We start from the raw sequence: 15,963 nt of genomic DNA, 5'->3' as shown, positions 1-15,963 counted from the left end.
GTCTTCATACATTAATCTTTTCCTTCCCAGCAACATCATCAAACCTCCACTGGACCCACTCTAATGCCAGCACATCCTTCCATAGATATGGAGCCCAAAACTGCTCACAATATTCCAAATACGGTCTGACTAATGCATTATAAATCCTCAGCATTACATCCTTGTTTTTAATATTCTAGTCCTCTCCAAATGAATGCTAACATTGCATTTGTTTTTCTTTCTTCTAACTCAATCTGCAAGTTAACCTTTAGAGAATTCTATACTAGGACTCCAGAGTCTCTCCACACCTCTGATTTCTGAATCTCTCCCACCCCCAATCCCCAGCCCAGTTTAGAAACAGAATTCACTTTTATTCCTTCGGCCACACTGCATGACCATACATGATAATGGAATATGACAAAAACCACAAATCTAAAAGAAAGTGCTCTGAAATTGAGAAAGAATTGGGAAGAAATAGGGTAGATGAAAAAAATAGCAAATTAAAACAAAAATCCATAAAACAAATATCGGTTACATACTTGTACAAGAGGAAAGAGTAAGAGCTGATTAAAATTCAACATATTAAACCAAGTGCAACATTTAAGAGGTACGTGTAAGGAAGGGGATTGCTTGAATACAGTCAACTGAGACTAGCAGGGTGGATAAATGTGGTCAGCATGGACCAGTTGGCCAAAGGATCTGTCAGTATTGGATTACTCATGTCCCTAAGTGGAGAGATAGGGTTTTTAAAAAATGGTTATCCGTTGTCTTTACGAGTGGAATAGAGATGTGGAACAGAAGGGAAACTAAAACAATGAAATTAAAAATATGATCTATCTGCATATTGTGAGGAAAATATTTTTCAGCACCCTCAAGAATGTCTAAAATCAATTATCTTTAAGAAGCATCACAGGAAAACAAATTGCTGTAATTTGGGTAGCATTTCCAGAAAGAAAATCAAAATGAATGTTTCAAATCATCTAATTTCCAGTATCAGGTTTTTTCTTTTTTAAATCTACCCCCCACCCCCACCCCCGCCGGGCTGTTAAAAGAAAAAATATATTCAGATTATTCTTTCATAATACTCTGTAGCTACAGAATTGTTGATCTGCTGCACAAGGCTACTAATCTAGAAAGTGACTGAATGAGCAACTTTTACTCAGTCAACACACCAAAAATGATGGAGGAACTCAGCAAGCCAGCCAACATCTCTCTAGGTGTTAGGGGGAAAAAAAACAGGGAAAATGTGAACAGTACAGATCACACAACCGCACTGTTTAATAAAGGACAGCATGTAGCTGATAAACAAAACGTGCTAACTTCATTATTTTTTCTGAGAAGGTAACAATAGGAGCAGATGAAGATAGAGACCATTTCATGTGTAGTCTGGATTTTAGCAAGACATTTGACAAGATCCCACATGGGAAACCAATTATGAAAATAAAAGTACCTTGAATGGAAAATTGTTCTAGTGGCTAAAAATAAACAGGGCTGATAGTTGACAGAAGTTCAGGGAACAAGAATATACAAGGAAGATTCACTGATTTGTGGCATACAGCAATAATTAAACAAAATATACTCAAATCGGACAACTCCAGATTAAAATAGAGATAACAAATGGCCCTTGTTATCATTGTGTGGTACATGGGAACAGACTTCATTCTAGACCTACTTGAGGTTTTCTTTCTCAACACTTCTAGTACAACAGTGATAACTATATTTACACTGCTTCCTGAGCTTTTACTGAACTCAAATTTCATTAGTTTTTCTGTAATCTCCAAACTTATTTCATCTTCGCATGACCCTCCTCTCCACTCATTTTCTGGACATTTCCAAAATAAATTAACAACATTTATTACAAAGATTTTTACAGCTATCTCAACTACATCTCCTTCAAAAAGGACTTTTGCAAGGCCACCAGCTACACCAATGACACTTACCACAATGCCTCAGTGGTTTTCCTCCTTGATGAACCTAGCTTCACCAATACCATAGCTGACAGAACTCTTGACCAAATCTCAATTTCTACATCTCCAGATGTACCCTTTTTCCTCCATGACAGTAGGCTAGAATACCCAAGGTCCTAACTTTCCATCCCAACTTCTGAATTCAATGAACATCCTTCACAATGTGTATCACTAATGAGATGTGTCGCAGCTAGACACCTTTCCAATCAGAGAACACAAAGTACACTGCAGATGCTGTAGTCAAAACAACACGTAAAACATGCTGGAGGAACTCAGCAGGTCGGGCAGCATCCGTGGAAAGGAGTAGTCAACATTTCAAGCCAAGACCTTTCGTCAGGACTGAAGAGGGAGGGGGCAGGGGCCCTACAAAGAAGGTGGGGGGAGGGTGGGAAGGAGAAGGCTGGTAGGTGCCAGGTGAAAAACCAATAAGAGGAAAGATCAAGGGGTGGGTGAGGGGAAGCAGGGAGGGAATAGGCAGGAAAGGTGAAGAAGGGATGTAAGGGGAAAGCACTTTGTGTAGTAGAAGGCGGCAGAATCATGAGAGGTGATAGGCAGCTGGAGAAGGAGGCAGACTGAAACTGGGATGGGGGAAGGGAGAGGGAGGGAATTACTGGAAGTTGGAGAATTCGATGTTCATGCCAAGGGGCTGGAGACTACCCAGACAGTATACAAGGTGTTGCTCCTCCAACCTGAGTTTGGCTTCATCATGGCAGTAGAAGAACCCATGTATAGACATATCTGAATGGGTATGTGAAGCAGAGTTGAAGTAGGTGGCAACCAGGAGATCCTGTCTGTTATGGCAGACGGAGCGGAGGTGCTCGATGAAGCGGTCCCCCAGTCTGCATTGGGTCTCGTCGATGTAGAGGAGGCCACACCGGGAGCACCGGCTGCAATAGATGACCCCAACTAACTCACAAGTGAAGTGTTGCCTCACCTGGAAGGACTGTTTTGGGCCCTGAATAGTGGTGAGAGGTGGTGTAGGGACAGGTGTAGCACTTACACTTGCAGGGATAAGTGCCAGGTGGGAGATCTGTTTGGAGGGACGTGTGGACCAGGCAGTCGCAGAGGGAACGATCCCTGCGTTAAGCGGAGAGGGGTAGAGAGGGAAAAACGTTCTTAGTGGTGGGGTCCTGTTGAAGGTGGCGGAAGTTGCGGAGGATAACATGCTGGATCCGGAGGCTGGTGGGGTGGTAGGTGAGGACAAGGGGAACTTGGTCCCTGTTGTGGTGACGGGAGGATGGGGTGAGGGCCGAAGTGAGGGAAATGGAGGAGATGCGGTTGAGGGCATCATTGAAGGGAAACCATGATCCTTAAAGGAGGAGGACATTTGAGATGTCCTGGAACAGAAAGCCTCATCCTGGAAGCAGATGCAGCAGAGACAGAGGAACTGGGAATAGGAAATAGCATTTTTGCATTTGGCAGGGTGGGAAGAGGTATAGCCAAGGTAGTTATGAGAGTCAGTGGGTTTCCAAACAGAGTATTTCCTTTAAAATCCCTTGCTATATTCTTCCACTCTTCACTGCACATTCTTAGCAAACACAGAAGATGCAATGCATCTTTTACCTTTACTCTTCCCACCATCTAGGAATGCTATATAATCCTTTCAGTTTCACTTCCAAACTAGCAAACTGCATTTGATGCTCACAATATCATCTCCTCCAAGATGGAGAAACCAAATGCAGATTGGGTGATCCATTTTGGAGAGCACCTGTGTTCAGTCCACAGGAGAAATCTTAAGCATCCTATTGCTTGCTACTTTAATTCTCCATCTAACTCCTTCTCCAACTTGTCTGTGGCCCCCTTTACTGTTTTAATAAGAACCAACAAGTGTTTGAGGTACAACACACCTTCTATCTGGACAAATTTTAGACTTCCAGATTCAATATTGAGTTCAGAAACTTCAGCTAACTCACACCAGTTCTAATGTAGGGCAAACATTTGCAACTTGACTTAATTTTTCTATTTGCATGACCTTGCCTGTTGCACACTTGATGCAACTTTCATCTTCTTAGTTTAGGTGCTCTGTCTTCTTTAGCCTATTGACCAGATATCTTCATCCACAGCTTATCACCACAGCAACACTAGCTTCACTCTATTAAAGACATCGCTTGTGCCATCAATCCATTCACTGCACTCTGTGAAAGTTAACTTACCATATTTTCTCACTATTCAATTTTAATGAAACGCCTTCAATCTAAAACATTAACCCTCTTTTTTAAAGACTGTCTGATCCGTTGAATGTCCCCAGCATTTTCCTTTTCATATTTCTAGCTTCTACAATCCCTCCCCCCCGCCCCCACTGAGGAACATAGAGATTCCTAGTGCATATCTACAAATCCTTATAGACACAAGAGAGATGGTTAAGATACCTTAGATGATATACTGACCCTACTGGCTGAGGCACAGAATACCAGAGAGGCTACAGCTAGAGGAATGCATACAGTTCTGATTGCCACATTAGAGGATAAATGTAATACCACTAGAGGGTGCAGAGAAGATTAACATGGATGTTGCCAGGCCAACAAAATTTTAGTTACGAAAAGCTAGGCTGAGTCTTTTATTCTTTGGACCATGCCAGAATTTGATCAAGGTACAAAAATTACAAGAAGCCCAGCTTAAGTATTTAGAGATAAAGGTATTTAAAGGGACAGCATAACAGCATGCTTTACAATACAGATGACCCAGGTTCAATCCAACCGCTGCCTGTAAGGAGTACCTCAATAAGAATCTAATATCTTTTTATTTTAAAGTTAGCTGTCACTGCTAAGTTTAAAATTTTCAACCCTTAAACTTATGAGCCTCATGAAACACCAGTCCTCTGCTAGTTGACTACTACCACAGAGTTCTAAGTTAGAACCTCCATGATTTGGGTCCAATGATTGAGATAATAATGATATAGTTCCAAATAAATTTTCAATTTATGTGATATCAGAAACACAGTCCCAATTATCTGTCCTTGCCACTTGTTAGCCCATGCCCAGAATATTTTAAGTCTATGAATATAAATAAATAGCTTCATTTTCTGAATAGCAAATTAAATTTAACATTCCTATTTCTCAACTAAGAGTGAAAGGATCATTGATGGAGCATTCTCTAAACTACACTATTCTCTGACTTATCATGTGCATAATATTTAAATAGATTAGCACAACTACACTTCACAAGGTTTGTAAGACAGCTTTATGTTCAAACTTTGTATTCATTTTTGTGCAATATTTTAATACCTTTAAATTGTCAGCCAACATCCTGCATAAATCATTTTTCTGCAGTCAATGAAGAATTTAGAAAAATAACAAAATTTAATAATGTAGTACCCTATTTACTTAAAATATTAATGCATAGAGCACAAAAATATAAAACCAACAGTGATTAAAACAGCAGCTGTTGTAAGTTAGAAACAAAAGTAACTGAAAGTAGAAAATACACAAAGTATTTAATGGGTCAGGCAGCATCTGTGGGGAAAAAGGAAAGAAAAGATTAACATCTCAGGTTGATGCTATTTAACTAGAAAAAAAAATTACAATGCCTATCTGGAATAAATCGTCAAGCCAACAAGTCATGAGAACTTCAAAGTGACTGTAAGAGCTCAAGTTGAAACAGAACTGAAGGTAGCGAATAATTAAATATTTGACCCAACTTCAAACTTCAGTACTGCTATTCAAGCTTCCCCAGAGTTCAGAAAAGCTAGCAATGGAAGTGATAAAGAACCAAGGAACTTCCCAAGGCAGGTGATTTTTTTTTTAAATAATTTTGCACACCTGAAAAGTAGGAAAGGTAATTCTAGCCTTGCATTTTTGAACTTCCACTACATCCATCTCTTACATGAGACATTACAAAGGCAGCACTGCATTGGCCCAGATACAACCTAATCAAATGGTGTCACATTCATGCCCATCTTCATAAAAGATCCCAGACAGTTTTCTAAGAGCAGTGGACAGGTCCAAGGTTCTGCCAATTCCTTAATTAATAACATTAAAACAAATTATCTGGTCATTCACTTTCTGTCAATTGTGCAACATTAAATGTGATAATTGTGTAACATTTAGCTTTTTGCAAGAAATGTTTGCACAATCTGAGACTTTTCTGGCACTAAGCTGATTTTTTTCATAAATCTGCATTATTACCTTTCAGGATGATGATGTGCATTTATAGTAATATACAAATTCACACAAAGCATTCACTACAATCTCTTCAATAATTACTGTGCTGCACAATAATTAATCGATAATCAGAAATGTCTACTGAAGATCTTAGACATCACAAAAGTAAAACAAAACTGTGCAAACTTAAGAAACACCCTAATTCAGCATCGACTCTGTCCCATGTCAGCTAATTTGGGTAACTGCTGGTAGAAGCCCAAAAAAACTCACTCAACAATGTGGCACAAAAGACAGCCAATTCAACAGAGAACTTGCTAATCCCTATTAGAATTCACTACCTGTTCAATATTAATGCATCTGAAATGGAAAAATTGCCAATGTCCAGTAACTGGGTTCACACAAGAAAATTATAAGTAGCCAATTATTAAATTGAGCAAGGTCAGGTCAAGAAAAGCAATCAGCTTTTTTTTAAAAAACCAAACTTTTTCTTCTTCAAACTATGCTCCTTTGTGGCAAAGATGTGTTTATCAACCCCAGTTTAACACTCTACCAAAATAATGACACCATTTTTGGTACTACTAGGTTTCCCCGCACTCAAAGAGTCAACGCTGATTTAACAAAATATAAAGGCGATCTCTCAATTATTCCAAACTACCTCCCGCGGAAACATTAAATTTACCTGCAATTCGCACCAGGCTACTTCAACAGTTGTTTCCGTGTCTAGACCCTTATAGACAGTTTTGAAAGATCCTCTCCCAATTTCTATGTCAAACTTCAAAAACCTCCCATCAGGGGAAGTTGCCACAGCCTTTGTCTCTATTTCTTCATTATCTTCCTGCGCCTTCCTCTCGAGATTTCTTGCCTCCTCCGCTTCTCGGTTCTCCGCACTGTCCTCCTCGCTGACTTTCGACTCAACCTCCTCCCTGATTGGAACAGCTTTTTGCTTTTTTCTGTCTTTGCTGATGATGCCGCCAACTGTATTTGCGGCATGATTGCAAACGTAAACATCGGGCGATCGGATAGGGGGCCGAGATGGTTCATCACCAATACCAGCGACCCTACTTTCATCTTTCGCATTGCCATCAGTACAGTTTTCGCATTTTTCTTCGCCAATTACAGAAACTGCAGCAGACACTGGGTCAACAGTAGTTACTTGTATTGGAGGCCGCGTTTCGCTATTATTGGTAACACCACTTATTAATATGGTTGTATTATCCGACTCAGGCGGAGAAACGATAATGCTGGTTTTACTAGGTAAATGGTCCAATGCGGTTACGTTAGAATCGCAGATCACACTCCTCCTAATAAAACGTTGGTGTTCTGCTTTGCTATCCTTGTCCATTGTATGCCTCCGCCTCCTGAGGGCGTTGAACTCTTCCTTTTTTCTCATACTTACTCCAAAACGTTCTCCTATTGTCGTGTCAGAACTAGAATTGGTACCGTTTTTAGGAGGTCGCAATAATGAATCAATTTTGTCTGCGCTTTCTGACATTGCCACAGGAAAACCAACTGGCTATCGGCTTCGAAACAAAATGTAGAGGTTCCTCACTAACCCAAGATTTCAACACAAGGGACAGGTAATCTTTTCTTTAACTACGAGACGACTGCAAGCTGATTTTTTTTTTAAATACAAAATAATTCCATATTATTTTTGTGCAAAGGGTAGGATCCCTGGAACACTGACGTTCCTTTAAAAAAGAGACACAAAATACTGTCCATCTCAGTCAGTTGCAATACATCATGATAAACAATATGATGTGATTCATCCATCCTTAATTTAAAAAGACGAAACTGCTTTCATTCAATCTCAATTTCTCAAGAGAATACAGGAATTTAAAATGGAATCGAGAAGACGATCAGTGAAAACAGTCAGTTTTTTCCCTCGTTTTAAGCTCCAATTTTAAAATTGTCCCTCCTCCAAAAGTACAATCAAAGCAACAATCTGTACAATTCTCTCAACAGCAGAACAGCTCAAGATCACGATTATGTGGAGACCTTTTTTTTTAAAACAGTGATGATGTACAGCGCCACAACTGTTCCGTCGATGTCCGTAAAGGCTCTAGTTCCAGAGCTTTCAAAATGGATGCGATGAATATGTCGAGCTTGTCCGAAAAAGTCAACAAATGATGATGACAAGACAGGACCGTCGCTCAGGAAAGGCCTGGAAGCAACAATGGAAACCACAGGGTAACATCCAGCTGCCCGGGGAGAGGCTCTCACTGCGGTCCCTTCCACATACGTAACATCCCGGCTTCTTCCCCTCTTCCACTGTAACTGGTTTTTCAACAAAACAAAATCGCCAACATTCCACTTCTGACAAATGATAATAGATTAGAGCCCGGGCCCCCCAGGTAAGAAGGGGGGCACGAAGATGGGTGCTTCTTCCGTCTGTCAGATCCGAGATACATACACGCTCTTTTCTTCCCAACTGTAAATGGCGGACACACTCTCTTCCACTCACTGACTGACTGAGACCTACCGAGAAGCTCAGCGCTCGAGCTCAGGACGTCAAACTCACGTGCGCATTACCCGCTGCGAAGGTATATGGGAAACGTAGTTTTACTCCGCCAACGGACATCCCGAAGACACAACGTAATTTGAACGACGCCGGAAAAAATCCTTGAACTACAATTTCCATCATGCAGCTCCGGCTTTTCAGTTGGTTGGCGTTCATTTGTTCCCCCCCCCACACACACACACACACTCTTTGCGTGGAGCGAGCGGCAAGCACGTTGAGGTCGGCACGTGATGTGGACAATGGGGTGAATCAGGAGGATGTACAGAGTGCGCCAAGGGTGGGGGTGAGGTGGCGTCTCCATTACTTGGTCATTCATTTCATTTATTGGCCGAGTATATCTGTGTGAAAAAAATATACAGTTGCCGGCACCTCGTCCGTCTTTAAAGTACACTTGACATAAATCATACGGAAATATTTCGGTGCGTGATAGTGAAATTCTCGCTTGCTCGGTCCACGGTCTGAAGTTAAATAAAACCGCTGGAAATGGACCCAATCTGAATTTTTTTTAAAATGCAGAATACTTGTCACGGCATTTGAAAAGACCAGGCAAATTACTAAAGAGTTTACGATGTATTTCATTGATCAGAATAAATTTTATTTCAATTTCCGGAACTAAGATCCTGGGGTGTTGCAGCATCGTAGAAGGAATTAAAGTAAAACTAAATCCAGGTGAAACGTGTTATTTTCATTTGTTTTCCTACACATCTTAAATTATTAGAATATTTATTCTGTACATCAGGAAAATTAGAGGATTACGAAAACGACGAGGTAACATGGACAAGACACAAGATCAACTAAGATTTTATTGAACAGCGGGACACGATCAAACGACCGCATGGCCTACTCTGTGAGTTTTATTTCAAAGTTCAAAGTAAAAATTATTATCAGAGCACATACATGTCACCTCATTCAACCCTGTGATTCTTTTTCCCGCGGACATACTCAGCAAATCTATAGAACAGTAACTATAAACAGGATCAATGAAACAGCAAGAGCACACAAGTCAACAAACTGCAAATGCAGGGATAAATAGCAATAAGTAACCAGAGCATGAAATAACAAAATAGAGTCCTTAAAGTGAGATCATTTGGTTGTGTGAACACCAGAAATAGACTGTGTGGTTATCCTCTTTAGTTCCAAGAGTTTGATGGTTGAGGGATAGTAACTGTTCTTGAACCTGCCAGAGTGAGTCCTGAGGCGCTTGTACCTTCTACCTGATGTCAGCAATGAGAAAAGAGCATGGCCTGGGTGATGAGGACCTTTGATGATAGCTACTGCTTTTCTTCAACAACGTTTCATGTAGATGTATATGTTCAATGGTTGGGAGGGCTTTACCTGTGATGTACTGGGCCAAGTCCACTACCTTTTGTAGTATTTTTCTCTAAAAGGCATTGGAGTTCCCATACCAGGTGGTAATACAGCCAGTCAATACACTTCCCACCACACAGTTATAGAAGTTTGTCAAGGTTTTTGTTGACATGCCGAATTGCCACAGACTTCTAAGGAAGTTGAATTGAATTGACTATTTCTTCCATCCTTCACATACATACATGAGGAGTAAAAATCTTTATGTTACGTCTCCATCAAAATGTGCAATGTGCAATCATAATAATTTATAATAAATAGAACAGTCAATGTAACATAGAGTACACTCAAATCAGCATGAGTTCATCAGTCTGATGGCCTTGTGGAAGAAGCTGCCCCCCAGAGTCTGTTGGTCCTGGCTGCGGTACCATTTCCTGGATGGTAGCAGCTGGAATAGATTGCGGTTGGGGTGACCCAGGTCCCCAATGATCCTACAGCCCTTTTTACACACCTGTCCTTGTAAATGTCCTGAATCATAGGAGGTACAGTTCCCGTACCAGGCAGTGATGCAGCCAGTCAGGATGCTCTCAATTGTGCCCCTGTAGAAAGTTCTTAGAATTTGGGGGCCCGTACCAAGCTTCCTCAACTGTCTAAGGTGAAAGAGGCGCTGTTGTGCCTTCTTCACCACACAGCTGGTGTGTATAGACCACATGAGGACCTCGGTGATGTGGATGCCGAGGAACTTGAAGCTGTTTACACTCTCAACCCCAAATCCATTGATGTCAATAAAGGTTAGCCCTTCTCCATTCCTCCTGTAATCCACAACTAGCTCCTTTGTTTTTGCAGCATTGAGGGAGAGGTTGTTTTCTTGATAGCACTGTGTCAGAGAGATGACTTCTTCCTTGTAGGCCACCTCATTATTGTTTGAGATAAGGCTAATCAATGTAGTGTCGTCAGCAAATTTAATTAACAGTTTGGAGCTGTGGGTGGCGACACATTCATGGGTATACAGGGAGTAAAAAAGGGGACTCAGTACTCAGCCCTGAGAGGCTCCTGTATTGAGAATCAGAGGGTTGGAAGTGAGGGAGCCCACTCTTACAACTTGCTGGCGATCTGACAGGAAGTCCAGGATCCAACTGTACAAGGCTGAGGTCTCTGAGCTTCTTGTCGAGCCTGGATGGAACTATGGTGTTGAATGCTGAACAGCATTCTCACACAAGCATCCTTCTCCAGATGTGTAAGGATGGTATGAAGAGCAGTGGCTATTGCGTCATCTGTCAATCGGTTGTGTTGGTAGGCAAATTGTAGGGAGTCCAGTTTGGGTAATAGCAAGCTGCAGATGTAATCCTTGACCAGCCTCTCAAAGCATTTGCTTACTATTGAGGTGAGTGCGACAGGACACCAGTTGTTCAGGCATGTTACCTTGGTCATCTTTGGTACAGGGACAATGGTGGATAATTTTAAGCAAGAGAGCACTCTACACTGGGAGAAGGAGAGATTAGAAGTGTCAGTGTCAGATTAGAACTGTCACACCTGTCAGTTGTGCTGCGCACATCATGAGTACTCGCCCTAGGATGCTGTCCGGTCCCACAGCCTTGTGACTGTCCACTTGTTGCAAAGAACTGCGTACCTCAGCCTCGGAGATGACCAGGTTGCAGGTTGTAACAGTGGCTTTCCTCAGAGGCTCAGAGTTAGCGACATAGAACCGAACATAAAAGCGATTGAGTGGAGGTGCTGTCGTGCTTTCTTTGCAATTACATTTATATGCTAGATCCAGGACAGGTTCTCTGAGATAGTGACACCCAGGAATTTAAAGTTACTGACCCACTCCACCTCTGATCCTCAATGAGTACTGGCTCATGGACCTCTAGTTTCTCTCCTGAAGTCTACAGTCAGTTGCTTGGTCTTGTTGACATTGGGTGAGAGGTTGTTTTCAATCTCCCTCCTGTGTGCTGATTCATCACGGCCCAGAACACTGGTGTCATCAGCAAACTTGAATATGGTCTTGGAGCTGTACTCAGCCACACAGTCTTGGGTGTAGAACTAGTAGAGCAGGGGGCTAAGCACCCAGCCCTGTGGTGCACCTGCACTGATGGTGATTGTGGAAGAGATGTTTTCACCAAACTGAACTGACTGGGGTCTGCAAGTGAGGAAATCCCGAATCCATTTGCCCAAAGGGGGTATTAAGGCCCAGTTCTTGGAGTTTACTGATTAGTTTTGAGGGGATAATAATATTAAATGGTGAGGTGAAATCGATAAAGAGCATCCTGATGTATGCATCTTTGTTTTCCAAATGTTCTAGAGTTGTGTGAAGAGCCAATGAGATGGCATCTGCTTTGGCCATGTTGCTTCTGTGGGCAAATTGGAGCACATTCAAGCTTCATATTCACCAGGGATTTAAAAGGCACCACTGCTAGGTTATGGGCTTTTATAGATGGGAGTATAGACGTATTTTCCAATGTAAATTGGATATAATAGTTGTTTTAAGTGAAAGTATTACTTTCGTTAAGATAATTAATTTCCTAGGCAATGGGCTTCTGTATTTTTATGGAAAGAGACAGACCAGTAGAAGCTTGCTCTATGTATGTATGGTTCTTGGTGCCAACTCAGTTTCTAGCCATACGTATTTTGTAACATAACTATAAAAGTTGAAATAATTTTCACTAGCGGTATTAGCAGGATGCCATTCTTAAAGCTGGAGGCAACATGGTTGAACTTGGTTGATCAATGTCAGAGACTGAGTTATCAATTAGGCATCTTACCACTATCAGAAAGTTGGGCAGAGTATGGACGACTTAAATATCTACAAATGTACTTCATTGTTATCCCTATATCATTATTTGAATGTTAATACTAAAATATTCAAATATTGCAGTGGTTAGCTCAATGCTTTACAGTGCAGGCGACCGGGGTTCAATTCCCACCGTTGCCCGTAAGGAGTTTGTACGTCCTCCCCGTGACCGCGTGGGTTTTCTCGGGATGCTCCAGTTTCCTCCCACAGTCCAAAGATGTACTGGTTATCCTGTATCTCAATAAAATAAGTACATAACTAAATAATAAACTCAAATATCAATGGCCCCAATGATTTAGGTTTGAACAAGAAACACATAAATAAGATGTACAAGAGTGAGATAGATCGGCTGGTTGAGTGGTGCTGCAACAACAATCTTGCACTCAACATCAGTAAGACCAAGGAATTAATTGTGAACTTCAGGAAGGGAAAACTAGGAGGTCATTGAGGGGTCAGCAGTGGGAAGGATGAGCAGTTTAATGTTCCCAGATGTTAACATCTCTAAGATCTATCCTGGACCCAACATATTGATGCAATTAAAAAGAAGCCACATCAGCTGCTATATTTCATTAGGAGTTTGAGGAATTGTGAAGGATTAAAGAGGAAACATCTCTCTGAACCTAGCCCATACTTCCTCAGAAAACCTGGGTTAGAAATTATGAAAATGATTTCTACCCAGCATTCAAGTTCTTGATTTGAAAAGCATAAATTTCTCATTTTCTTAAGAACCAGAGATTTTTAACATACTATATTTGTTATTTTGATATTTTAAATAAACAAAATGACTGACGTTATGTTACTATTACGGTACAATTAACCAGTAGTTATGTTTTGGGGATTTGCATTTAATTCAATGTTACTTTCATTCTGGCAAACAGACTACAGATGCCCTATAATTTGAACTATGCCTTTAACTGCCAGACAGCTCAAAAATTAAACAAACAAAAACTTTGACACTGAACATTGGCCAATTGGTTTTGTGGGTTTTGTAAATTTAGTGAGTATCTCAGGCAAACAGGCATGTAGTCTCTGTATCATTGCAATGCTTCTGATGAGCTTCCAGGACTTAGACCCAGAGTGATAGCAATGCATTTTTAGATGGTAACAACGTGGCCACTGTGCACCAGCAGTGGAAGAAAGAAATTTTCATATTGGTGAATGCAATACCAGTCAAACAATATGCCTCATCATGGATGGTGTTGACCTAACTGAATGTTGTTGGTGTTGCACATATCCAAATCAGTGAAGAGTGTTCCATTTAATTCCTAAAACAAGCCTAGTAAATAATGGAAAGGGCTTGGGTGTCAGAGGTGAGTCACTCTCTGATCTGCTTTTATAGCTTCAGTATTTATGCAGCTAGTCCAGTTGAGCTTCTGCTTAATAATCACCCCCAATCTCCCACCACTCCCACCAGCAGCAGCTTGATGGTAGGGCGCTTGATCATGATAATGCCTTTGAAGAATAAGAGGGGGTGGACTCATATTCTTAAGGATAATTATCATCACTTTTGTGGCAGCATTCTTAGCCACATGTCAGCCCATGCCTGAATATTGTCTAAGTTTTGCTGCAGACTGGCATGGACTCCGTAATTTTCTACAGAGTTAATAGATTAAACTATCACTATAATCAGTGGACATCACACTTCTGACATTGTGATGGAAGGAAGGCCATTGAAGAAGCCGCTGACAATGATTGGGCTCTGGACAATGGCCTGAGAATCTCCTGCGGTTATATTCTGGGACTGGGTTAGTTTAACTCCCAACATCTAGAACAAGCCTTTTTTTGGGAGGTAGACTCCAAACTGTGTGTTCACTTAGATACCCATTGACGTATGTTTTACTCAGGTCGTTGACACATTGCTCAATCAAATGCTGCTCTAGTATCACAGGCAGTCACCAAGACTTCAGTTCTTTAGTCCATATTTCGACCTGGGCTGTAATAAGGCCTAGAATCTAAATATCCCTGTAAAATCAGACTAGACTTCAATATTGATGCATGGTATTACCATCAAAATTAATGGATAATTTTAGATCACGTCAGTTACAGAATTCCTGAAATATTAAAACGAAGTGGCCATTGTTGGAGTGGATCAGTGTTAGACTGGAGAGGCTTTTGCTCATCAGTGCTCATTGAGAACAGGCTTAGGTGAGGTACATATCTGGTAAGTTTCTCCTTTTTCATTCTTCATCTGTTGGTACATAGTTAGAGCAGTGAGAATGGCTCCAGGGCTGTTTGTGTAAAATGTAGGAATTCAGGGAGACCTCCAGACTCCCGGATAACCACATCTGCACCAAGTGCACCAAGCTGCAGCTCCTCAGAGAATATGTTAAAGAACTGGAGCTGCAGCTTAATGGCATTTGGGTCATATGGGAAACTGAGGGGGTGATAGACAGGAGCTACAGGGAAATAGTCACCCCTAAGTTCCAGGAAGCAGGTACCTAGGTGACTATCAGGAGAGGGAAAGGAAATGGGCACCCAGTACAAATTTCCCCTCAATAATAAGTATACAATTTTAGATACTGATGGGGATGGGTGGGGCGGGGTGAGGAAGCTGCAGAGACCTGGTCTGTAGCACTGAATCTGGGGCAGTGGCTCAGAAGCGAAGGGGGGAGAAGAGGACTGCAGTAATGATAGAGGATTCCATAGTTAGAGGAGTAGATGCGAAATTCTATGGACACAATAGAGACACCCAAATGCTATGTTGCCTCCCAGGTACCAGGGTCAGGGACATGTTGGATTGGGTCCATGGCATTCTAAAGGGGAGGAGGTGCAGCCAGAAGTCTTGGCACATATTTGCACCAATAACATAGGTTGGAAAAGGGAAAAGAGAATTTAGGGAACTAGGTGGAAAGCTGAAAAGAAGGACCTCCAGGGCTGTATTTGCTGGATTGCTGCCTGTGCCGTGTGGCAGTGGGGGTAAGAATAGGATGATCTGGCACATGAATGGATGGCCAAGGAACTGGTGCAAGGGGCAGAGTTTCAGATTTTTGGATCATTGGGATCTCTTATGGGGAATGACCTATACAAAAGAGATGGGTTACACCTGAAACCAAGAGGGACCAATATACTTGTGGGCAGGTTTGCTACAACTTGGCAAGGGTTTAAACTAATTTCGCAGGGGAGTGGAAAACAGGTGATAGGGCTGAGGTTGGGACAGTTAGTATACAAGAAGTGGCAGTATGTAGTGAAGCTGTCAGGAAGGAAAGGCAGATGATAGCGCAAAATTGCAGTTAGTGGAATGAGTTGCAGTGTAACGGGGACAAAATCAAAAAGGGTGATGAATACAAGACTGAAGGTGTTACA

The 15,963-nt window shown here is 41.5% G+C and overlaps 1 protein-coding gene and 1 long non-coding RNA gene across 24 annotated transcripts in view; one reads left to right on the top strand and one right to left on the bottom strand.

Moving 5' to 3' along the window:
• LOC140734771 (serine/threonine-protein kinase WNK1-like) overlaps nt 1-7,538 on the bottom strand; it is a 153,704-nt gene extending 146,166 nt beyond the window's left edge. For all 19 annotated transcript variants that reach the window (XR_012100611.1, XR_012100612.1, XM_073059239.1 and 16 more), the window contains exon 1: nt 6,726-7,538. Coding sequence is in view for 17 of the 19 variants with exons in the window: in XM_073059239.1 (XP_072915340.1) it covers nt 6,726-7,538 (813 nt within the window). In the remaining 2 variants the exon portion in view is untranslated. The remainder of the gene's footprint in view (nt 1-6,725) is intronic.
• LOC140734773 (uncharacterized) overlaps nt 1-15,963 on the top strand; it is a 65,318-nt gene that overhangs the window by 39,620 nt on the left and 9,735 nt on the right. For 2 of the 5 annotated variants that reach the window (XR_012100617.1, XR_012100614.1), the window contains exons 2-3: nt 7,547-7,623; nt 9,304-9,411. This is a non-coding gene — a long non-coding RNA (uncharacterized lncRNA). Of the gene's footprint in view, nt 1-7,510; nt 8,984-9,303; nt 9,412-15,963 lie in introns of those variants that run through there. The other 3 variants (XR_012100616.1, XR_012100615.1, XR_012100613.1) reach the window with 3 other exon arrangements.

This window comes from Hemitrygon akajei, chromosome 10 (genome assembly GCF_048418815.1).
Source record: "Hemitrygon akajei chromosome 10, sHemAka1.3, whole genome shotgun sequence".
Lineage (NCBI taxonomy): Eukaryota > Metazoa > Chordata > Chondrichthyes > Myliobatiformes > Dasyatidae > Hemitrygon > Hemitrygon akajei.
Note: the sequence above shows the minus strand (reverse complement) of the source record. Positions and strands in the feature narration are given on the sequence as shown.